The sequence below is a fragment of the Globicephala melas genome, chromosome 8, assembly GCF_963455315.2.
Source record: "Globicephala melas chromosome 8, mGloMel1.2, whole genome shotgun sequence".
NCBI classification, from domain to species: Eukaryota; Metazoa; Chordata; class Mammalia; order Artiodactyla; family Delphinidae; genus Globicephala; species Globicephala melas.
Genome location: NC_083321.1, coordinates 55,480,733 through 55,503,086, shown reverse-complemented (window position 1 = coordinate 55,503,086; position 22,354 = coordinate 55,480,733). Strand labels below are relative to the sequence as shown.

At 50.5% G+C, this 22,354-nt stretch overlaps 1 protein-coding gene across 13 annotated transcripts in view; it reads left to right on the top strand.

The window, feature by feature from the left end:
• Positions 1-19,206, top strand: part of TENM4 (teneurin transmembrane protein 4) — a 739,976-nt gene extending 720,770 nt beyond the window's left edge. For 12 of the 13 annotated variants that reach the window (XM_060303774.1, XM_060303773.1, XM_060303782.1 and 9 more), the window contains 4 exons: positions 2,429-2,725; positions 4,188-5,802; positions 11,066-11,208; positions 13,787-19,206. In XM_060303774.1, the coding sequence (XP_060159757.1) occupies positions 2,429-2,725; positions 4,188-5,802; positions 11,066-11,208; positions 13,787-14,545 (2,814 nt within the window). In that variant the 3' untranslated portion in view covers positions 14,546-19,206. The remainder of the gene's footprint in view (positions 1-2,428; positions 2,726-4,187; positions 5,803-11,065; positions 11,209-13,786) is intronic. The other variant, XR_009564930.1, reaches the window with a different exon arrangement.
• Positions 19,207-22,354: the final 3,148 nt, after the last annotated feature.

The following is a 22,354-nucleotide window of genomic DNA, read 5'->3' as shown; positions in this document are numbered from 1 at the left end:
AACTCAAGCAACTATCTAATGTGGGAAACAGCCTTCCACGGGCTCCCCAGAGAAGGCCTAGCTTTCTTTGTTCTCTGTGGGACACCATCCATGGCCTCACTGAGCCCCCTGTGTGAATTCTCCAGGAGCCCTTCCTACACATCTGAGGCAGTGAGCTAAGTAGAAAGTTTGACCAGGGTTTATTCCTGCCTGGGCCACATGTGTAGCCCTGAGCAGCTCCTCTGAGCCTCAGATTCCTCTGCAGAAACCAGATGATACATTTGAAGCACCTAGCCCAGCGCTGGAAGACCCCAGGTGCTCAATAAATGGCAGTAATTAGTGCTATTAGGATTTCCTCTCTGCCGTGTAAACTGGACCAAAAGCTTCCCAGGCACTAACTGGTCCCTCTCCTAGCCTGAGATGAATGACAGTCCAGTCAGGCGGCCGCATCTCCGAGTCCTCCCAAAATAAATGGCCACCCACAGTGGCGGCAGGTGGAATTAGAATGTTAGCCGGGTGCACCTCCCCATAATGGAGCTCATTTTTTATACAACTGGGAACTTTTTTTAAGAAAGAAAGATGTAAAGTAATCTCATTGCCGCCACTGCTGAGCACAGGAGGCATTAGGTGGTTCCTCAGTGAGCTGCTTAATTCAATTTTATTCATTTTGCAGCAGAGGTGTAGATCTTCTTCACTGGGGGCCCTCCAGGAGGTGAGGGGGGCGGCTGGCTTGGTGGTACCACCTTGGGGGGAGGGCCTCCATCACTGTTGGCGGTGCAGACCCCACATCTTCCCCTGCCCTCTCTGCAAAGAGCACAGCTTCAGCCTCCAGCGCCTCTGATTTTTCATGGGAATTGTCTGCCACACTGTTTTTGCTCCTGCAATTGTGTTTGATTACCCCTGGGAAGGCAACCTTATTTTAACCAGGCCATTCACAGCTAAAGTCGTCTCAGCACCATCATTATAAATCTTGATTTTCAAGGCTTTAGAATTTGTTTGGGGAGAAGGAGGAGACACACATGTCTCTACTTCCTCTGAGAATGACCGCGATCATCTGCTGTCATTTAATGGAAATAACTGCAGCCATTAACTCAGTACCTTCTATATGCCCAGCGCTCCGCTAGGTAATTTACTGAGGTGTCTTCAATCCTCACAACAGCCCTGCTGTTTCACAGGGGAAGAAATTGAGACTCAGAGAGGGAAAGGCACTGGCCCAAGGTCACACAGAAAAAAGTCGGTCACAGAGTTGAGGCTGGACTCCTGGCCTGATTCCTAGACTTGAGCCCTTTTCTACCACACAGGGCCCCAGAGGGCCTTTCATTACCTTAATCCACATGTGCGGGTTGGCATCATATGTCCTGCATCGTCTGCTTTCCTCTTGGGGCTTCTTACCTACTTGTCAAACTTAACCAGTAACTAATGGAAGAGTCCGAAAATGTGCCCAAATGCCCCACCAGGCCCAGCACCACTTAGAGGGAACCAGCATTCTAGCTTCAGAGTACCTGGCAGTGTTTCAGGGACAACTGGCGCCCCTAAGGGGTGGATTCAAATATAGAAACAGGCCTCTGAAGTATATTTCATAACTAAAATATGAGAAACCTTGGTTTACTGCTACCCCTGTGGGACCCCTGTATTTCTGACTCTGAAAGGAAACTGAATTGTGTGCTGACCTAGCAGCCCAGGTGGAGATCATACAGTGGGCTCCTGAGTCTAGAGGAAGGAGCAAAATGTTCCAAAACCTAGGACAGTGTCTCCTGGCAACCCCCAGTCAGAGAAGCCGTCCCAGACTCAAACATACACTGCTCCCAGGGCCTCCAGGAAGAAGAAGATGTCTTGGGAGCTAACTGAGGTGACCAAGAAGCCCTAATTGTGGTGGCAGAGGGCAGGAGAGACCCCAGAGGGGACGGGGAGTCCAAAGCCCTAAGAAGGGCTGGACTTGCTAAGAGGACCACACATCATATGTTGGCACCTTGCAATGGTGAGAGTCAAATCCAGACTCGGTCACTCACCAGCCATGGGACCTGGAGCCCATCCCTGACTGTGGTCTCCCTGGTATCAAACACAAGTGCAAACACTGGCACATAATAAATGGGGTCAGGCACTGATTTGCTGGGCCCACGTGGCCTTTCCCTTTTCAGGAGGGAGTCAAGAAGGATCTGCCTTTCTATCCTCATTAGGAGAATCATATTAGGAAATGATGTAATCGTTTCTGCTACTCTTTACCCAGCATCTGCATTGTCTTTATCCTCACATCAGCCCTATATACTTGGCATGATTATTCCCATTTTACAGATAAGGAAACTTCACAGAGCTGACAAGGACAGAGCCAGGACCCAAACCCTTGTCTGTTGACACCCACGACCTGTGTTCCCTCCTCTCCTCGGGAGCTTCACAGACCAAGTTCTCAATGTCTAGATTAACTCTCTCTTTCCTCCTACCCCTTCCCCAGGTTCACAACCGGAACCTTCTGTCTCTGGACTTTGACCGTGTGACACGCACAGAGAAGATCTATGACGACCACCGCAAGTTCACCCTCCGCATCCTGTATGACCAGGCCGGGCGGCCCAGCCTCTGGTCACCTAGCAGCAGGCTGAATGGTGTCAACGTGACCTACTCCCCAGGGGGCCACATTGCTGGAGTCCAGAGGGGCATCATGTCTGAGAGGATGGAATACGATCAGGCGGGTCGCATCACATCTAGGATCTTTGCTGACGGGAAGACCTGGAGCTACACGTACTTAGAGAAGGCAGGTGTCTGTCGCCCTCCATCACTGGCCTTGCCATATAGCAGCTCCATCACTGTGGCTCAACCCATGGCCAGGCCCAGCCTGCTGACCTCAGTGGGATGGATCTGACCCGTGTGGTCTCCAAAAGGAAATGTTCAGGAAAACCCACATCAGCGTGGCAGGGGGTCCCGGGTGGTGTATGGATGGATTATGGCGATGGGGTGGTAAGTGGGGGGTCCTGGGGCAGGAGCATGTGAAAGTCCCACCCAATAGGCTGGAGCTAGACCCAAACACTATCTGGACTTACAGAGCAGGATTTCGGGTCCAGACCCAGGCAGGGGTCTGCTCCCAGGTCTAGGGCTCTTGGTGTGATCTGGTCACAGAGAACAAGGCAAAAGCCTGGGGATTAGTATTCAGCAAGAGGTGCTTAATCCTGAGCTTCAAGTGCTAGGTGTGGCCTTAGTATGTCCCTTCTGCTTCAGGTCAGGATTCAGTTCATCCCAGGGACTTGGAATCAGAAAGGGCCTGAAATCAAAAGTTGGTCCCAAATAAGAGAAAATGCTAACTTTGATGCCCAGATGGCTTTAGGCCTTTTATCTACTGACTTATTCCTGAAACAGTCTGTATTTCATGCCCCAGTTCTGATACCCAGATCTTTACGTAACGTTTTGCTCCTGGTCACCTGTCCAGGGCCCAGGCTCTGATTGGTCTGTGATCTGTCTCCCCTACCCTGTGCAGTGTTCACATCTCCAAGAGCAGCATTTTGTGGTAGTGCTAAGAGAGACCTTGGAGGTCATCCAACATACTGAAAAACCCAACCCAGAGGGAAAGAACTTGCCCAGGGCCACACAATGAGTCCATTACTAGAAACCAGGTTTCCCCATTTCCGTCACAGCCCACCCCACCCCGGGGTGGACGTATGACCTGTTACCACATAAACAATTATGCAAAACCTTAAATGTCCTTCTCAGACGTGTCTTTATCCTGTAGGCCGTAGGGAGTCAACGGACGTTGTTTAGCAGGCAGTAGACGTTGTCAGGCTGTGTTTTAGGACAATCATTCTTGCTTGAGTAGGAAGGTTGATCTGAGAAGGAATCTGGCACAAGGAAGCCAGAAGAGAGGCTGCTGCAAATACTTGAGGCCAGTGCTCCCAACCCCATCCCATGCTGAAATCATCATTCTTGTACCCCACAAAGGGGCAAACAGACAAGGCTGCTCACTATAGGAAGGCAAATGGCCTGAGTGTTCTGGGGCCCCAGGCCCTGCCAGGGCCAAGGGCAGAGAGAAATTCTTGTCTTAGCACATTTGTACCCCATTGCAATATCCTAGGGTGTACTGGTTGGAAAGCTCTGGTTTGGGCATAACTTAAGAGAACCACCAGCTTCCTTGACCTTTCATTCTTTTCCTTTAAGTCTTGGGCTCACAGACCACCCCTTCCTTCCCAGCATGCTCTTCTCATCTCTCGGTTTTCCTTCCCCTGCAGTCCATGGTGCTACTTCTCCACAGCCAGAGGCAGTACATCTTTGAGTTTGACAAGAACGACCGCCTCTCTTCTGTGACCATGCCCAACGTAGCCCGGCAGACGCTGGAGACCATCCGCTCAGTGGGTTACTACAGGAACATCTACCAGCCCCCCGAGGGCAACGCCTCAGTCATCCAGGACTTCACTGAGGACGGGCACCTCCTCCACACCTTCTACCTGGGCACCGGCCGCAGGGTGATATACAAGTATGGCAAGCTGTCCAAGCTAGCCGAGATGCTATATGACACCACCAAGGTGAGCTTCACCTACGACGAGACCGCCGGCATGCTGAAGACCATCAACCTACAGAACGAGGGCTTCACCTGCACCATCCGCTACCGTCAAATCGGGCCCCTGATCGACCGCCAGATTTTTCGCTTCACCGAGGAAGGCATGGTCAACGCCCGCTTTGACTACAACTATGACAACAGCTTCCGGGTGACCAGCATGCAGGCCGTGATCAATGAGACCCCGCTGCCCATCGACCTCTATCGCTATGACGATGTGTCGGGCAGGACGGAGCAGTTCGGGAAATTTGGTGTCATCTACTATGACATTAACCAGATCATCACCACGGCGGTCATGACCCACACCAAGCACTTTGACGCATACGGCCGGATGAAGGAAGTGCAATACGAGATCTTCCGCTCGCTCATGTACTGGATGACCGTCCAGTATGATAACATGGGGCGAGTCGTTAAGAAGGAGCTGAAGGTGGGACCCTATGCCAACACCACCCGCTACTCCTATGAGTACGACGCCGACGGCCAGCTGCAGACGGTCTCCATCAATGACAAACCACTCTGGCGATATAGCTATGACCTCAATGGGAACCTGCACTTACTGAGCCCGGGGAACAGTGCACGGCTCACCCCACTACGGTATGACCTCCGTGACCGCATCACCAGGCTGGGTGACGTGCAATACAAGATGGACGAGGACGGTTTCCTGAGGCAGAGGGGCAGTGATGTCTTTGAGTACAACTCAGCGGGCCTGCTCATCAAGGCCTACAACCGGGGTGGTGGCTGGAGCGTCAGGTACCGTTACGATGGCCTGGGGCGGCGGGTGTCCAGCAAGAGCAGCCAGAGCCACCACCTGCAGTTCTTCTACGCAGACCTGACCAGTCCCACCAAGGTCACCCACCTGTACAACCACTCCAGCTCTGAGATCACATCCCTCTACTACGACCTGCAAGGACACCTCTTTGCCATGGAGCTGAGCGGCGGAGATGAGTTCTACATAGCCTGTGACAACATCGGGACCCCTCTTGCCGTCTTCAGTGGAACGGGCTTAATGATCAAGCAGATCCTGTACACGGCCTACGGGGAGATCTACATGGACACCAACCCCAACTTCCAGATCATCATTGGCTACCACGGTGGCCTCTATGACCCGCTCACCAAGCTCGTCCACATGGGCCGGCGAGATTACGACGTGCTGGCTGGTCGCTGGACTAGCCCAGACCACGAGCTGTGGAAGCAGCTTAGTAGCAGCAATATCATGCCTTTTAATCTCTATATGTTTAAAAACAACAACCCGGTCAGTAACTCTCAGGACGTCAAGTGCTTCATGACAGGTGAGGATCGGGGCTTATTCAGAGGGCAGGAACCACTATCACTCTGGTCATCTGAAAAGACAGCCTTCCTTGAGAAAGCTGGTATGGGGTCATGGGAGATATTGACTTCCTTTTAGAGCAGCATTTTCCAAAGTATTTTTGAAGAAACACCAGTTCAGAGAAATGCTTTGGAAAAACTGGTTTTGGCATCAAATCAATTTGACAGGGCAACTACCGTTCTTAAACTTTCACGATACATTTCAGCTTATGAAAGGCTCTGAGAATTCCTGTAGTAAAGAGAACTGTTTCATATATTTACCCACTATTTTTCCAACTTATTTGACCACGAAACCCTAATATTTCACTGGATGCATCCCCTGGAATGTACTTTGAGAGTTTCTGACCCAGAGATCAGGCTGGTTATGAGTCCCTGATAAGTTGAATGAAGGTATGACAAGAAAGAAAAGAAAGAAAAGAAGAATTCAGTTCTCTTATTTGGGATGAGGTCATGGAAAATTCAGACTTTGGCAAAAGACAGAACTAGGTGAAAGATCCATCATTTCTAAGCTGTGACAGTCACAAAATTTATTTAACTTCTCCTGAATCCCAGTTTCCTGATCTATAAATTGAAGTTAGAATATCTACCCTGACTCTGATAAGTTAAATATGCATATTGTAAATCCTAGAGCAACTACTAAAAGATAAAGCAGAGGCACAGCTTATCAGTCAATAGTGGAGATAAAATGAAGCCTAAATTCATCATCCAAAGAGGGTAGGAAAAGAGGGAGAAAAAGGAGCAAAGAACAGATGGACAAATAGGAAAAAAAAAAAAAAACTTACCTGATAGTATGGTCGCAGGGGTGAAATGAGATACATTTTATAACCTGCCTAGCACAGTGCCTGGTTCATGTTGGTTCTCTTTCCCTTACCGTCTGATTTTAAAAGTGGGCTTTGGTCTCCACTACCGTGAAACCAACTTGAGTATAAAATGCCCCATAGGTCACGCATGCCAGAAATGCCTCTAACAGCCTCCTTCCAGCAAGCAGCCGCTGCCAGGCCAGTCACAGAAGACCTCAGGAGTCAGAGCAGCTCTGGAGATTCAGGTCTGGATAAAACCAGCATCTTTTATAGAACAGAGTTCGTGGTGGACAAAAGTTGGGCACGACCCCTTGCAAACGTGGTCGTCTCCCCGTCTTTTGTCCTGTGACATGATCCTCCTGCCGCTAGCTTAAGGCAGTTTCCTTCATTCAGAAAGGGCCCCCTCTGTGCAGCCACTGTTTTAGGCACAGGGGATAGAAAGATGATCCCCACCCTCCAGGAGTTCACCTCGCAAGAGGCCAGACAGACAACTGCTGTCCAGTGTGAGGGGCCCACGGCGGAGACTTGCGCTGACAGCCAGTGAAACACAGGAGGCACAGCTGGTTGTACCCAGGGAGCAGCTGGCGCGTGAGGTCCGCTTACGAGTGGACATTCGCCAGGTAATGGGAAAAAAGGCGATCCAGATAGAGGGGACCGCACGCACAAAAGTATGGAGAGGGCAGTGTGTACAGCCCCACATGAGTGCCCCTTAGGGACGTGGTGGCTTTCTGGCCCCCAAACTGGGGTGGCCCAGTCTGGAGCTGTTTCTGCTGACAGAATTAGAGGAGTCTTCTTTCAGGGAAGAATTCCAGGTGGTCATGCCGAGAGCAGGAGTCCCAAGAGTGGGAAGGAAGAGAGGACGCAGTGGTGAGCAGGTGCGATGAAAACATCCTTGGGGCCTATGGACGCACAGGAAGATCTCAACAAGGTTTCACAGCGTTCACCCTACTCGGCTTGCTGCCAGCCCTAGAAAAACTGAAACGACTGAGAGGACATTTCCCTTCTATCTGTCTGCATTAAGCACGCCCCGTGCCTCATCTTCCAATGAACTTCCTGTGAGATGCCTTGGCAGGTTACTGTAGCTGAAGAAAAAACCGTTTTACTACTAAAAGCCAAGATACTACTAATCCTCACTAAACGTGACCGTTCAGCTTCCACGTGGGCTACGTGCAGCCTCATTCACATCCAGCAACGACAACGATAAAAAGGCCTCTCATCTTTTTTTCCAAAAACAGGATAGGGTCTTAAGCCTATAGTACTGGAGAGGCTTATGTCCCATGACAACCCCTGAACCAACCAGCATGGCTGGGGAGGTAGAATGCACTGATTGGCTTAGCCTAGGTCACATGCTTCAATGCTAAGCCCTTAGGTGGAGTCAGTGTCCCTAAAAATACATGGAGACCCCAAAAAGAAAGAGAAGGCAGAATGGGACACTAGGAAGGCAACTTAAAAATGTCCACCACTGATCCATCAGATACTTAACCCTCACTTGTAGCCTGTGCGATGGGGACCCCTGACCCCATTTACAAAGACGGAAAGTGAGGGTCAGAGAGGTAAAGTAACCCTCCCAGGAAGAGGTGGCAAGGCTGGGGTTAGAACTCTGCTGTGTCTGACTCCAAAATCCTCATTCTTAGAGATCTGAATTCCCTCTGTAAAGTGCAAAGCTGTGTACATGTGAAAGGATTATTATTTTTCATCACTGTCCCAGGCAGCCACACTGAAGTCTGGGACGAACGGATTAGTAAAGAGCTTTTTAACTTGAGGGAAATGTCTACCTCTGATGTCATAGGAAAGAAGAGTAAAATTCCCAACTCTTCAGAAAAGCACAGTAGAAAGAGCAGTGGATAAATCAATTTTCAGCATTTTTCCTAAAGGCATAATGAGAAAGTTTCCCACCTTCCGTCACTTGTAATTAAGGCCCAGGCCTCTTTTCAGCCCCCTGGCTTCCTGGGAATTTGCAGTATTCCTGATAGAAGCTTTCCTTTGCAACTACAAATTCAGATGCAAGTTCTCAGCCTCAGGCAAAATGGCTTTGTGGGGTTGTTCCCCGCCCCCATTCTGTTTGTTTTAATTTCCCAAAGAACCATCTACCAAGATTCAGAGAATCAGAGATACTTAGAAACTCAGTGAGGAAAGGGACTTTGGAGAAAACTGGTCCAAGCACCTCACGCTACAAAAGAGGAAATGGAGTTCCAGGCACATGGAGGCTTGGGTTTGAGGAAACACAGGCAACCTTCTATGAGCCAGGAACCAAGCTGGACACTTTAAAATACATTAAATCCAATCATTTATGTAACAAAACAGAACAGTTTCTGCTCTATGTTGGCTGCCCCAAAGTGGTAACACTGTTAGTATTCTTCTCCATGACTTGGTGAAAACCATTTCTCTCATGAATTTGCAGATAAGGAAACCGAACCTCAGAGAGGTTAAGCAAACTGTCTAAGATCACACAGTTTGCAAGTTGGGAGCCAGAGTTTGGACCTGGGTTTTGTCTTGCCTCACCATGTTCTTTCCCTTATATGATCTTTCTAGAAGTAGAATCTGGATTTCCAAGCTTCCTTTTCTACCACTCCTCCACATCAGAACCTCCAGCCTTCACACCCAAGAGAGGGGCTCTGGAACATCGAAGAAACAAGAACCAAAAAAAAAGAAAGAAAAAGGCAAACGAGGTTCTTGAATGGAAAGGCAATGTGGGATGAAGTTGATGACCCCCGAATGGCACTCCCATCACTGGGATGAACTCAATTCCACCAATGCCTGGGCCCTAAGAACCTCCCTGACCAGGGATCTGTCTGCTTTGGAAAAAGCCCAAAGCAGGCCTGAATGCCCACCACCCAGAGTTGCTGGCTCAGACACTTAATTCCAAATCCTGCCTTCTCCTGACTTTGGATTTGAGTCTCTAGTCAACAACTGCTTTGGCATCTTCAGCTGCCCCTTCGCAAGGAAGCCTGAGCCATGCTGGGACACAGGCTGTCTGTCTGTCTCCTGTAGACCCCAAATCACCTCCCACCTGCCATCCCAGGCTCTTCCTTCTCCAGCCGCCATTCTCCTTTCTGGTTCTCTCTCTGCCTTGCTGAACTGCTGTCCGGTTACCCGAACGCTCCCAATACTCACCTCCCTTCTCCAGGCCTTGCCTTATACAATGGCCTTTGCGTTCAGCTCCATCGAAGCCTGACAAAATTTACACAGCTTTCACTGCCTGGCTTCAAGGTAACCATCTTCATGAAGACTTGTCAGTCTGTGGAACTGAAAGACTTCTGCCCTCCTCTAGGTGTTTTTCCTGTGTCAAGGTTATCCGTGTCCCTGTCTCAGCTCCCCTTCAGGGTCCTGCGTGTGCAAGCTGAGGATCTGTGACACCAGAGCTGGGCACATAGAAGACACTCAGCAACAGAGGGCCAAGTAACTGATGACACACTTTCCACCCTCTTTCTTTTCCTGAAGTCTTGGCTTCCTGATTCCACTCTTCAGTGAGCCAGTTGCTCATGCCAACATCCCACCTTTCCCTATACCTAGTATTTTATAATTAGTAACCCCCCAGGAATATTATAAAAACCAGTAAATCCAATGCCTATGGGGCTAGATCCTCAAGCCCAATATAAAGACTGGAAAATGAAGGCACAGGGAGCTTAAGTGACTTTCTTAGGCTCCCAGAGTAAATAAAGGCAGGATCAAGGGGAAAAAAACTCTTCGATCTTTGGTCAGGCCACCTCCATGCCCAATGCACTTTAGCCCTGCATCTCCGATCTCTTCGAAAAGGAGAAAGGAGGGAGAGTTTGCTTCTTCAGTGAATTTTCTCTTTGGAAGTCATTCATTAAAACCTTTCCTTTGGGGCTTCCCTGGTGGCTCAGTGGTTGAGAGTCCGCCTGCCGATGCAGGGGACACGGGTTCGTACCCCGGTCTGGGAAGATCCCACATGCCGCAGAGCGGCTGGGCCCGTGAGCCATGGCCGCTGAGCCTGTGCGTCTGGAGCCTGTGCTCCACAACAGGAGAGGCCACAGCAGTGAGAGGCCCGCGTACCGCAAAAAAAAAAAAAAAATCTTTCCTTTGGGGTTGGTTGTCCTCTGTGTCTCCTGTCGGTGTTGCGGCGGGATGTGGAGGAGTGTTCATCCACCAACAGCTGCCGCTGGCTACGAAGCTGAAGGTCCTCGGGGTAGAGGGACAGTAGTAAGAGGAGTCTGGAAACCTAGGCTGTACTTCAGTGACATCTCGCTCAGATGCATCCCTAGGAGGGGACACTAGGTCCCAAGAGCATGTTCAGCTTTCATACCGTGAGACAGTTTCCACCATGCTTGTTGACTCTCCCCGCAGCAGCTCTCCGTGTCCTCACCCCGCCCCCCTGCAGCCTAACTCTAGGCTGCTCTCTTGGGATGTGTCACTCTGAGGTCCACTGACTCCATGGGGCTATTTCTGCTTCTGTCCCACCCAGATGTCAACAGCTGGCTCCTCACCTTCGGATTCCAGCTTCACAATGTGATTCCCGGCTATCCCAAGCCAGACACAGATGCCACGGAACCATCCTACGAGCTCATCCACACACAGATGAAAACTCAGGAGTGGGACAACAGCAAGGTAATTTACACACATGACTGCCCACCCCTCAAGCCATCCAGACGTTACGGGAATGGGTCCCACCAGCTTTTCAGGAAAGCCTAGGCCAGTGATAGAAACCAATGTGGTACGTCCACTGTGCCTGCCAGAAACAGTTCAGCAAATACTTAGTAACCCTGCCACTGGCAGGTCACTGTGGACCCAACTGTAACGGCACGTAGGCCCTCACAAGCCAAATTGAGGAGTCTTGTACGTTACACTGAGTTTGGAGTTCCACACAAAAAAATGAGCCTTTGTTCCAACCCAGTACAAAAGTACAAAGAGGGAAGGTGTGTTCGAAATACAAATGTGACATTTTCTGAGCACCTCAGTGCACCTGGCCTGTTCTACATAAATTAACACACAAATATCCCTTGGTATCGTTGTTCTCATTTTACAGATTTCATGCCTGAGGCTTTCGAATGCCACACGGCAAGGATGAAGTAGAGCAGGATTCAAACCCAGATCTGTCTGTAGGTGCTCAAAAACATGTTACTTTCCCCTGTCTTCCATTTATGACCCAATTTCAAAGACTCATAGAATTTTATGGCTCTAAAGATCCTTAAAAGCAGTTTCATTCCACCCTCTCACTTCAGACATCCATTTGCTCATTTCTTCCCACTGCCTCCCTCTTTCATAAGATCTGTGCTGGGAGCTGGCTCTTCCAGGCCCCAGGCCCCGGGAGCCCAGTGAATGCAGGAAAGAATCAGGCAGAGACCAGGCCTTCCAGGGGATCCCTGACCAGGGGGACAAGAGACTGAGGAGGAAATCAGAGTTGCCAGATGGCATACTGCTGGCGATCAGAAACTTACACATCCGTCTCTCTTACTCCAGTCGGATTCCATCAGGCCTCAGCCTAGCTGTTTCCTTCCCCTGACCTCTGGAGGATGTGATTCTGCACCTCTGTGCTCCGGTGGCACCTATAGCTTCCTCTTGCTAAGCACTCACAACGCTGTATTTTCATTCCTGTTTTCTTCCCTGTATCTCCACTAGACCCTAAGCCCCAAGAGGGCAAGTACTGGGTCTTATTTGGTACCCAGCATACCACCTCGCACACAGTAGGTGCATGGAAAACTTTGGTTGAATGAACAAATGGTTGAAAGAAGTAAACAACCCCGTGAGTTCGGCCTTTTTCCCCATTTTACAGATAAGACCAGAGTTGAGAGAAACTTGTCCAAGGTGAGCTGGAAAGGCGATGAGAACCCAAGTCTGTCTGGTCACGAAGCCCATAATCTCGCTGCAGCCCTAGCCCCACCCCCTGCCCCTCTCCAATCCCTGCCATCCATCCCTCCAGGTACTGCCCAGCTGCCCACAGCGCTGACTGTTTTCCCAGGGCCGCTTCCAGCCACTCAGCTGCACCCCCTACCTCCAGACTCCCTTCTCCACCCCCTCCCAGAGCCACAGTCTCTGACGGTTTGCCAGCCTTGCCTGTCAATGAATTATTGATTTCTGCCCTTGGCAAGCACTGGAGATCTTTGTTGTTGAGCGCTCCAGCTTCCGTGAAACTCTAGGAAATAATTGTTCACAGACAGGGTCCTATTAATTATAAAGAGGACTGAATTTCAGTGAGAAACCGACGGGCCTTTTTCTAAAGCCATTTCTCTACGTTGCTGATAAGGCCCTGGGGCCTGCCCGAACGTGGCTTCCAACCTGTCCCCCAAAGCAGCCAAGAGCGGGGGCACTTGAGGAGCCCCCGGGAAGCACTGTGGGGACAGAGGCCCTCCACATGGCAGAGAGCAACACAGCAGGCTAAGAGGGTTTATGTAAGTCACTACGTTTCATCCTACTAAGCCTTCTTGTCAAGAGTGCATTCCTCGCCATTCCTGCATCTAACGTCATCCCCTCATCCTGCAAGTCCCGACTCCAGCTTGAGCCTGTCCTTGAACCCCATCTCCTTCACCTTGCTTCTCCGCCTCCAGGCTGAGACACCCTGAGCCGTGATTGCCCCTCTCGACCCTAGCAGCCCTTGAACTGAGCCTCTAGGATCAGACAGACCAGGGTTTGAATGTTGGTTTGAATACTTACTAGTCTGTATGACTGTGGGCCAGTTACAACCTCTTTGAGCCTTCGTTTCCTTAGGTGTAAAACCAGAGCAATGACAGTCCCCACTGTATACAGTTATTGTGAAGATCCGGCGAGATAATTAATGTGGATTATTCAGCTCAAAGGCCACGACATGTTGGCTATAGCTGTTACTATTGCTCCCCTTAGACCACCACTCATCACATTTGATTGTAGTTATTTGTTGCCACATCTGTCTTTCCCCACTCAACGAGGAGTTCTTCAAGGGCAGGGATGATGTCTGATTCATTGTTGTATCTCCCGTGCCGAGAAAGGGACTGGGCACAGAGCAGATGCTCCCTGAACCGCTTCTGAATGGGAGGAAGGGTGACTAGATGGATGAAGGAGGGCTGGGTGTCCTAGTGGTCAGCAGTAGAGCTAGATGCTACAGGTTAATACATTTGTATAGGTTTGACTTTTAGTCATGTAAGCTGATTCTCCAGGCCGTTGGAAATTTTTCCCCATTTATCTCACTCTCTCTCTCTCCCCCCACCATCAGTCTGTTCTCGGGGTACAGTGTGAAGTGCAGAAGCAGCTCAAGGCCTTCGTCACCCTGGAACGTTTCGATCAGCTCTACAGCTCCACAATCACCAGCTGCCAGCAGGCCCCAGAGACAAAGAAGTTTGCATCCAGTGGCTCAGTCTTTGGCAAAGGGGTCAAGTTCGCCTTGAAGGATGGCCGAGTGACCACAGACATCATCAGTGTGGCCAACGAGGACGGGCGGAGGGTTGCTGCCATCTTGAACAACGCCCACTACCTAGAGAACATGCACTTCACCATCGACGGAATGGATACCCACTACTTCGTGAAAGCAGGACCTTCGGAAGGCGACCTGGCCATCCTGGGCCTCAGCGGGGGGCGGCGAACCCTGGAGAACGGGGTCAACGTCACTGTGTCCCAGATCAACACGGTGCTCAGTGGCAGGACTAGACGGTACACAGACATCCAGCTCCAGTACGGGGCACTGTGCTTGAACACCCGCTATGGGACAACACCGGATGAGGAGAAGGCACGGGTGCTGGAGCTGGCCCGGCAGAGAGCCGTGCGCCAGGCCTGGGCCCGCGAGCAGCAGCGACTTCGGGAAGGGGAGGAAGGCCTGCGGGCCTGGACAGAGGGCGAGAAGCAGCAGGCGCTGAGCACGGGGCGGGTTCAAGGCTACGACGGCTTCTTCGTGATCTCGGTCGAGCAGTACCCGGAACTGTCAGACAGCGCCAGCAACATCCACTTCATGAGACAGAGTGAGATGGGCCGAAGGTGACAGAGAGGACCGTGGCCGGGACTTCTTGCCAAAGACAGCTACTCTTTTGTGGCCGCATACCTGACTGTGTTGTACTTAAAAAAAAAAAAAAGAATCCTTTTTTTAACAAGTGCAGAAAGCAAGCGAACAAAAAAGATACTGGTTGCAGTATAATTCATGCAACATCCTTTTTTTTTTAAGAAAAGAAAAACACAAATTTGGCCTTCACACATTTTTTGCAAAGAACAGAAGGTATTTTTTTTTCCATAGTGTGATCACAATGTAAACTTTCTTGTCTTTTGTTCCCTTTTCCTTGAGGAGTTTTCCTTGTTGTTTGGGGTACATTTCTCCTCACTGAGATGCATCTCCTGGGGTATGTCCTTGTCTGTCCCCAGGCACCCAGTGTGATGTGAGACACAAGTGTCTGTGCTAACTTGTCCCATGTGCAACTTTCTCTTCCATGGGGGTCGGGCAGGAGGGAAGGGTGCGGCGGAGAGTAATGGGCCGGTAGCAAATTTCCAAGGGGACCTGGAAGGAGGGTCCGCAGGACCTGAGGATCTTTGGCTAAGTTTCCGCAGACAAGTGGTAGCTTTTTTACTCACTGTGTTCCATGCCTCCAGAGGACCATGGATGCTTCCATCTTCTCTGGGGGATTTCATGATCTCACAGCACCTTTTTCAAGCTGCCCCAAACTCCTGTCCAAGCTTTATATTTTGATGGGAAATGAAACCCCCAACCCCTTTTTCAAATCTTGTGTAGCTGTCAGTACCGCCTCCATGCTGGGATGGAGAAAGTGTCTCCCAGGTCCTTTCCCCAGTCTGGTGACAGCATCCTGGGGCTTAGAGCCCAAGCCTCCCCTAGAGGCGGAGGCATCCAGGGCATCTGTGGTTGGTTGGTCCTCCCATGATGTTCCTTATTCATCTCTTTCTCTCTCCCAAAGTCAGACGTGAGAAGCAGCACCGCACAGCAAGCCCTCAGTGTGGGCACCACGTCCAGAAGGGAAGGTCACCCACAGCAAAAGAACGGCAGTGGTGGCAAGGGTACCAGCCTGCCTTCCTAGGTGAAGCCCTCTCCCCATGACTTTGGGTATCTTCCCTCCACTGCTCAGCTGCCACCACTGAGAAATAGGAGTGTGGAGAGAGGTGCTTGGTGGCCTTTGATCGTGGAAAGAGGCTTAAGAAAAAGGTCAGCCAGAGAGAGGAAAGCATGAGTCGAGCATCCTTCTAACGAGCTCCTGAAGGCTCCTCTGCCGCTCATGTATTGGGCTAATTGCAGAGCTGGGATGCAGCTGGATGGACTTTCAGGAAATGCCTTCTGTGAAGTTCTTCTAAAACAGCTTCCCCTCTAGAGGAGCCCAACTGGGGTGTTAAAGCAAGATTAAGGAGGAAAGAGAGAATTTGGTGTGGCCTGGCAGCGTCAAACTACCCCACCAGGATTGGGGGCGGTTCCTGAGGCTGGTGCCTGTGGATCCAGAAGCCCGGGCTACAGTTGTCCCTGTGAAGACCTACGCCTGTGGTCACTGGGCAGAAGTTTAAGTTCTTTCGGGAGTGAGTACATCCCACACCGGGAGGGCATGCCCAGGGAGAGGCAGCAGCCAGTGGGCCGGGGGAAGCGCTGAGAGTAGGGGAGCGCTAGGAGCTCCTTTCTCCTGTTCTATCTGCCTAATTACCACTGTCATTACCTCTCACAGGAGGCTCTGGGAGAGCAGGAGGGGAAGCCAAATGCTTCCTTTCAAGCTGGGCTTCTTAGAAAATGGGACTTTTATGGGTTACATTTTACATTGAGTGTGGAAAATGGATTCTGAGTCTGAGCTCCTTCCCGTGGAAACCTCGTTGGACTGACAAGCTCATGGCACCTTTATAGCCTTACTCACAGAGTCTTCAGAATATTCCATGAGTTAATGAAACCGAAAAGGTCTCTTGCTGCATGAGAATCGGAGCAGCACGGAGGCCGGGGTCCGCCTGGCAGAGGGAGGCACCCAGAGCTTCTCGGGAGAGGAGGTTTTGCCTTACGTCATCCCACTGGGATGAGAGGATGTGTTTCGCTAAGTGCTCTTCCTGTTTCCAAAAAAAGTGACACTGCTGCTACAGTGTCTTGGACTATTTGCCCACTCCTCCCAGAGCTCCGCTGAGTCAGATGCAGTGCTCCTGGGCCCACTGTGCAAGGCGGGAGCTGGTGGCGGGTCCCATCCGGCAGGATCGTTCTTGGATGGGATGGAAAATCGTTTGGCCTGAAGAACACAAGTGTTTTTTTGTTTTTAAACCAAAATAGACTTATGCCTCGCAAATGTACTCTTGATACAAGGAGGCCTTGAGCAATGGGACCCTGCCCGTTGACCTAGACGATCAGTTCCATGCTGGCTTCCTGACATCAGTCAAGACCTGCTGGGGACATCTACTTGGAGGTCAGAGACAGCATGAGGGCCGAATGAACCATCTCCCCACACCTCCCCAGCCCTCTGACTCTCCACCCCTCACCCCCACCAAAGTAATAGTGTGGACTCTTAAAGATCAAAATCACAGAGAATAACTGAGCATTCCTTTCCTTTAAACGAATGATGTTATATTTTTTCTGGGCTACATACCACCAAGGAGGCATAGCTTCTGTATGGGGAGAAGATGACGCATCCCCAGCCTTTGGAGAGGACCTCGGGTGTGGGGCCGGCAGCATTAAGCACCTCAGTTTCGCACTGGTGCTGTTGCTGTTGGAGGTGGTGCTTCTGGCCTCGGCCCTTCTGAGTCGGTTTCCATTTGGGCTGGCAGGTGACTCACTGCCTGCACTCTCCGTCTGTCCTCCTGCTGAGACCAGCAGTGCCAATCGCACCACAAAGAGTGAGTCTGAAGGCATAAGCCGGAGTTCCCTGTGCCTGCTTAGTGGCCTCCAGGCAGCAAATCCCATCCTTGACGGCACCTGCCCTTTTGGCATTAACCAACCAGAACGTGTGCATTAGAATTACCAGCCCTCCCTCACTGGCTCAGGTTCATTATTCTGCAGGATGTCAGCTTCTGACCCTAGAAAAAGGTTTATTTTGGAAGAGCTCCTGCCTTCTCCCGTATCCTCCACGGCTGCCATCAGCTCCTCATCCACAGCCCCTCTGTCATCACCTTAACTAGGACTTCAGTCATTCCCCAACTTTGCTTTTTATAGGATGAGATTTCCTTTTTATCCACCCTCCAGGCAGACGTCACTGGAGGGCAGAGCTTTGACAACGGGAGGAAGGGAAAGGAACTCCACGGTCAATTACCCCTGATGCTTGTCTCTCAGAACTGTCGGCTGAGAATTAACCCAAGGAACACGGCTGAGAATTAACCCAAGGAACAGACTAGTGCCTGATTTCTACCTAGGGATGGAGGATTTGAAACAATTGCTAAGAAACTGACCAGAGGTTGAAAATGGCCAGAGGGCGTGATTTTAAAGAATGAGGTGGGGCTGGGAGCAGAAGGTGATGTAGGCAAGGAAGGGGAATAAAACTGGGCAGTGTTTTTATAGGCACGTAACAAGGAATCAGATTTGTTTAAAAACAAGAAAAAGAGAATAAAGGACCTTTTTAGCTGTGACTTTTAAGTACCGCCTTATAGGCGGCAGGGGTTTCCAAGATGCAAAGATGAGATTTCCATGTGAAATCTTAGAATAGTTTCACATCTGCAGCCTGGTATTTGCAGTTGCCACGAGGTGAGGACCATGAGGCTGAGCTCGGTGCCCAGGAGGAAGGAGTCTGCCGGGCCTCAGCGGGGTCTCGGGTTTGGGGGTTTGTTCCCCTGGTGCTTAAAGTCGAATCTATCCTCCATTCCTCACAGCAGCCACTAAGCCCCGGCCGTGGCTTCTGGTCCTGAGCTGGGGCCTGCCTCCTGAGGGGTCTTGGAAAGCACCCAGGCTCTTTTTTCCCTTGGGATCCTCATTGGGATTAAAAGCCCTCTATTGAAGGTTCAGAATTCCCAGGTAGTTTATACACTTTTCTGTATTTTACTGGACGGAGGGCATTAAAGAAAGAACTCTGTAGTTCAAGGCCCTTTCATTTTACCTTCAAATAACAGCAAACTCCTTTTAAAGACGCATTGCTCAGGTGATAGAAACTTTCTCCTCTCCAACCTTTCCATTCTCAGAAACCAGCCTTGTGTACGTGACCGCCACAGACAGCAGGCCAATGTTGTGTTTCTTACCCCCTCTGGAATGCCAAAGGCATGATACTAGGCGACCTCCTGGTCCCGAAGAAAATGTGTTTGATTCTGAGGGCAAACTGCCAACGGAGAACCAACTTTCGGGCAGGCTCAGCTATCCTGGCAGGAGCTGAGTCACAGATGTTTGCTGGTGCCTGGTAGCCCTAGATCACCCAACACCAGAATCCCACTTTTCTAAACCTGCCTATTGTTCTTGAAGACTTCTGAACCCACGGCTTCAGCAAAAGGACTCTCCCAAGCTGCCTCTGGACGACCAACACTGGAGACTCTGGCCTTACCATGTGGAAATAGTTTTCCTGAAGTCTGGAACTAATTTTGAGAAGTTTTTTTCTCAACACTTTTGTGTTTCTAACACTGTATTCTTGACTGTGTAAATACCAACAAGGCTGTAAATAAATGCAGATGTAGATACCTTCTAGGAAAGAAAAAAAAGGCATAAAAACAAAACTAGAAGTGATCCCGTGTAGCCTTCGTTGACAAATAAAAGAATATTTTGTGTTTAAAGCTGTCTGGTGGCCTTTGTTTGGAGTAGCAATTGCTTGAGCCGGTCCTCTGAGTTTGCGCTACTAGAAGCTCCTGTTCTCAGGAGGACCTCCAAAGCTCTGGTGCTTGGCCCCAAAGTCCCTCGTAAGCCCTCCAGGTGACAGCTGTCATGGAGAGGCATTTCCAAAGGACACAAAGACCCTGGGGCTTAACCTCAGGAATGTCAAAGCACCTCTGACATCAGCTATGCCACACTGCTCCCCTGGGCCGCACTGCAGCTGCTGTCCTTACTGGCCTCAGGGACAGACTCCAAGGGGTGGGACAGCTCGACACTGCCCTAAGGAAAGAGCCTGTGCTCCGCCACTGGGCACAGAATTGTCCACTATGTCACACGTCGCTGCATTCCACATGGGGTGTCACTGGTTGCGCTTTCAAAAATAACGCATATTCATCATACAAATTATTATAACCACATAATACAACTTGGAAAAAAAAGAAGAAAATTCCTTTAGCATTGTTTTTGTTTTTTGCTCTGTGTTTTCTTAACCTAAGGTAATTGAAAAAAATCTAAGGTAGTCACAGCATACAGGTAATTTTTCAGCCTGCTTTTCTCACATAATCTCACATTTAACCTCATGTCTAGAAGCCAGGGATGACAGCTGGTCACTTAGGAAGGTACATTTGCTAAGCCCACCTCCCTCGTGTGAACGGCAAACCTTATGAAAATGCAAATAATTGAGGACAGGAATGAGAACAGAAGGTTCATTGCTTCCCATTAGCCTCAGGTCTGGCCCCATCACCAGGCCCTGTGGGAAGGAGCTTCAAGCTTCGGCTCTATTCCTTCCACCCGCGCAACTATGGGCTGTCCAGGCACCGCTACCCAAGCTGTTATACTTTTGTAGTGCCAGGGACGGAAGCACCTGCAGTGGTTAAAAAAAAAAAAAAAATTGGGAGGTGCAAAACTTGACTCTAGCACTTAACTGTGTGATCTTAGACAATTTAACTTCTAAGCCTCAATCTTCTATGTATAACGAGGGTACGATGGTACATACCATACCTTCCTGGTTACTGCTCAGATCACCTTAAAGGAGCAGGCGTATAATGTCGCCTGCTGCTCTCTGAACAACAGGTCTTGGCCCAGTGTAACTTTTCCCCCTCATACCTCCCTCCCCAGCCCTCCACCCACCTCCCTTCCAAAGTCTGGTACTCTTCCCACTACACCAGTGGTTCTCAAACCTTGGCCTGTACCAGACTCACCTGGAGTGTTTATCAAACCACAGATTGCTGGCCCCGCCCCTGGAATTTCTGAAATCAGTGGGTCTGAGATGGGGCCCCATAATGTGCATTTCTAACATATTCCCAGGTGATGCTGATGCCTCTTCACGCTTTGAGAACCATTGCCAACGACACTGTCTTTTACACAACGGAGCGAATAAGCTACTCAGCATGGCCTCTCAGATGCCCTTGGTCAAGGATACCTACCATTTCCAGCCAGCAGAGCCAGTGTATCGGTCATCCTCTGCTGCGCCCTCTCCCACTTCTGCACTACAGTCAGCCGCGTGGGAACGTTCCCCACCCCAAGATACCTTTCACACCTTGTGGGCCTTTGCACTCAGCGCTTCTTCAAGCCCGGTGGAAGTGTTCTCCGAAGCCCTCTGGCAGCCCTTTCCCTCTCCGCAGGGACTCACCGCACACTGCCACGAGCCAGGCACTTTCAAGACTGAACTGACTTGGGCGTGAGCATCTCGAGCCCAACCCGATCTGTGTCTATCTAATCCTCTGCGCGTCCCCAGGGCCCAAAGCAGGTACCCAGCTGTGGGTCACCCTAAGCTCAGCTTGGTCTTTGCTGCAGGGGTCCACTCTCTCTGGTGTATTTGAGAAAAAGGGGTATAGCTGCCTATCCCCTTCTCAATGGAGGCCGCCTCGCCTCCCGAACCGGGTGCTGCGCCCCCTCCCGGGCTCTCCAGGAAAGACTGCGTGCTGCAGGCGCGCGGGTCTCGCGAGAGGAGGGGGCGGGAACGAGGCAGGTCTCCTCCCCTACGTTCCGCGCTCGCCACGTTCTGTAACCCCGCCCTCGAGGTTGCACGGGAGAATCTTCAGAATGCGTTGGAGGCGGTGGAGAAAGCTACCAGGCGCCAGGAAGGAGACTTTACGGTGAGTACTATTACGCCTTTTCTCCCGTATCCAGCGGAGAAGGGTGTAACCTCTTACAGGGCTTTCCTCGTGGTCGCACCCACCCTGCCCTTGTTCCCAGTTCTCATGCCGGCGTTTCTGTGGGCGTCTCTCCCTTCAGCCCCACGCTGGAAATCTCGTTCCATGCCTTGGAAAGCTCCACTGCTACTGGAGTGCCCAGCCCTGCCTGCATCAGGCCATCCAGCGTTAATCTCTCAAGTCTGACTCCATCAGTCTGGAATGGCTCCATGGTAGGCTCTAGCCACCATTCCCTGGTCAGGCCTCTTTCAGGGTCGCAGCGCAGTAGGAGTTGCAGTTACATTTTTGTATCCTTTCAGAATCCAAAGCGTATTTGTGGAGACACACACACACCTTGCAGGTGAAACCGCACAACTCACATTGGGACTTGAACCCACCAGCGAAGACTCGAACTAAGACTGGGGCTTGAACCCACTGTCTTTTAATTGAGTTCACACACCTGGTCTCAGGATTTAATGAAGCTCAGGTTCTTTATCTCTCCTCTCCGAAAGAATTTAGTGAGAGACAAAGTGATAGGTAAGAAGTGGATTTATTTAGAGAGATACACATTCCATAGACAGAATGCAATCTGTCTCAAAAGGTGAGAGCTTCCCCAGGGCATGCGTCTTGGAAAGTGAGAGCGGCCATGGGAGAAACACACTTCGCAGACAAGAGTGTGGGCCATCTCAGAAGGTGAGAGGCCTCAGAATATGGGGTGGTTAGTTTTTATGGGCTGGATAATTTCATAGGCTAATGAGTGGGCAGATTATTCCAACTATCAATATTTTGGAGAAGGGACGGAGATTTCCGGGAATTGGGCCACCACCCACTTTTTGGCCTTTTATGGTCAGCCTTGGAACTGTGATGGAGCCTGTGGGTGGGTCGTTTACAATATGCTAATATATTACAATGAGCATATTATGAGGCTCAAGGTCTACCTGGAGTCGAATCTTCCGCCATCTTGTACCTAGTTGGTTCT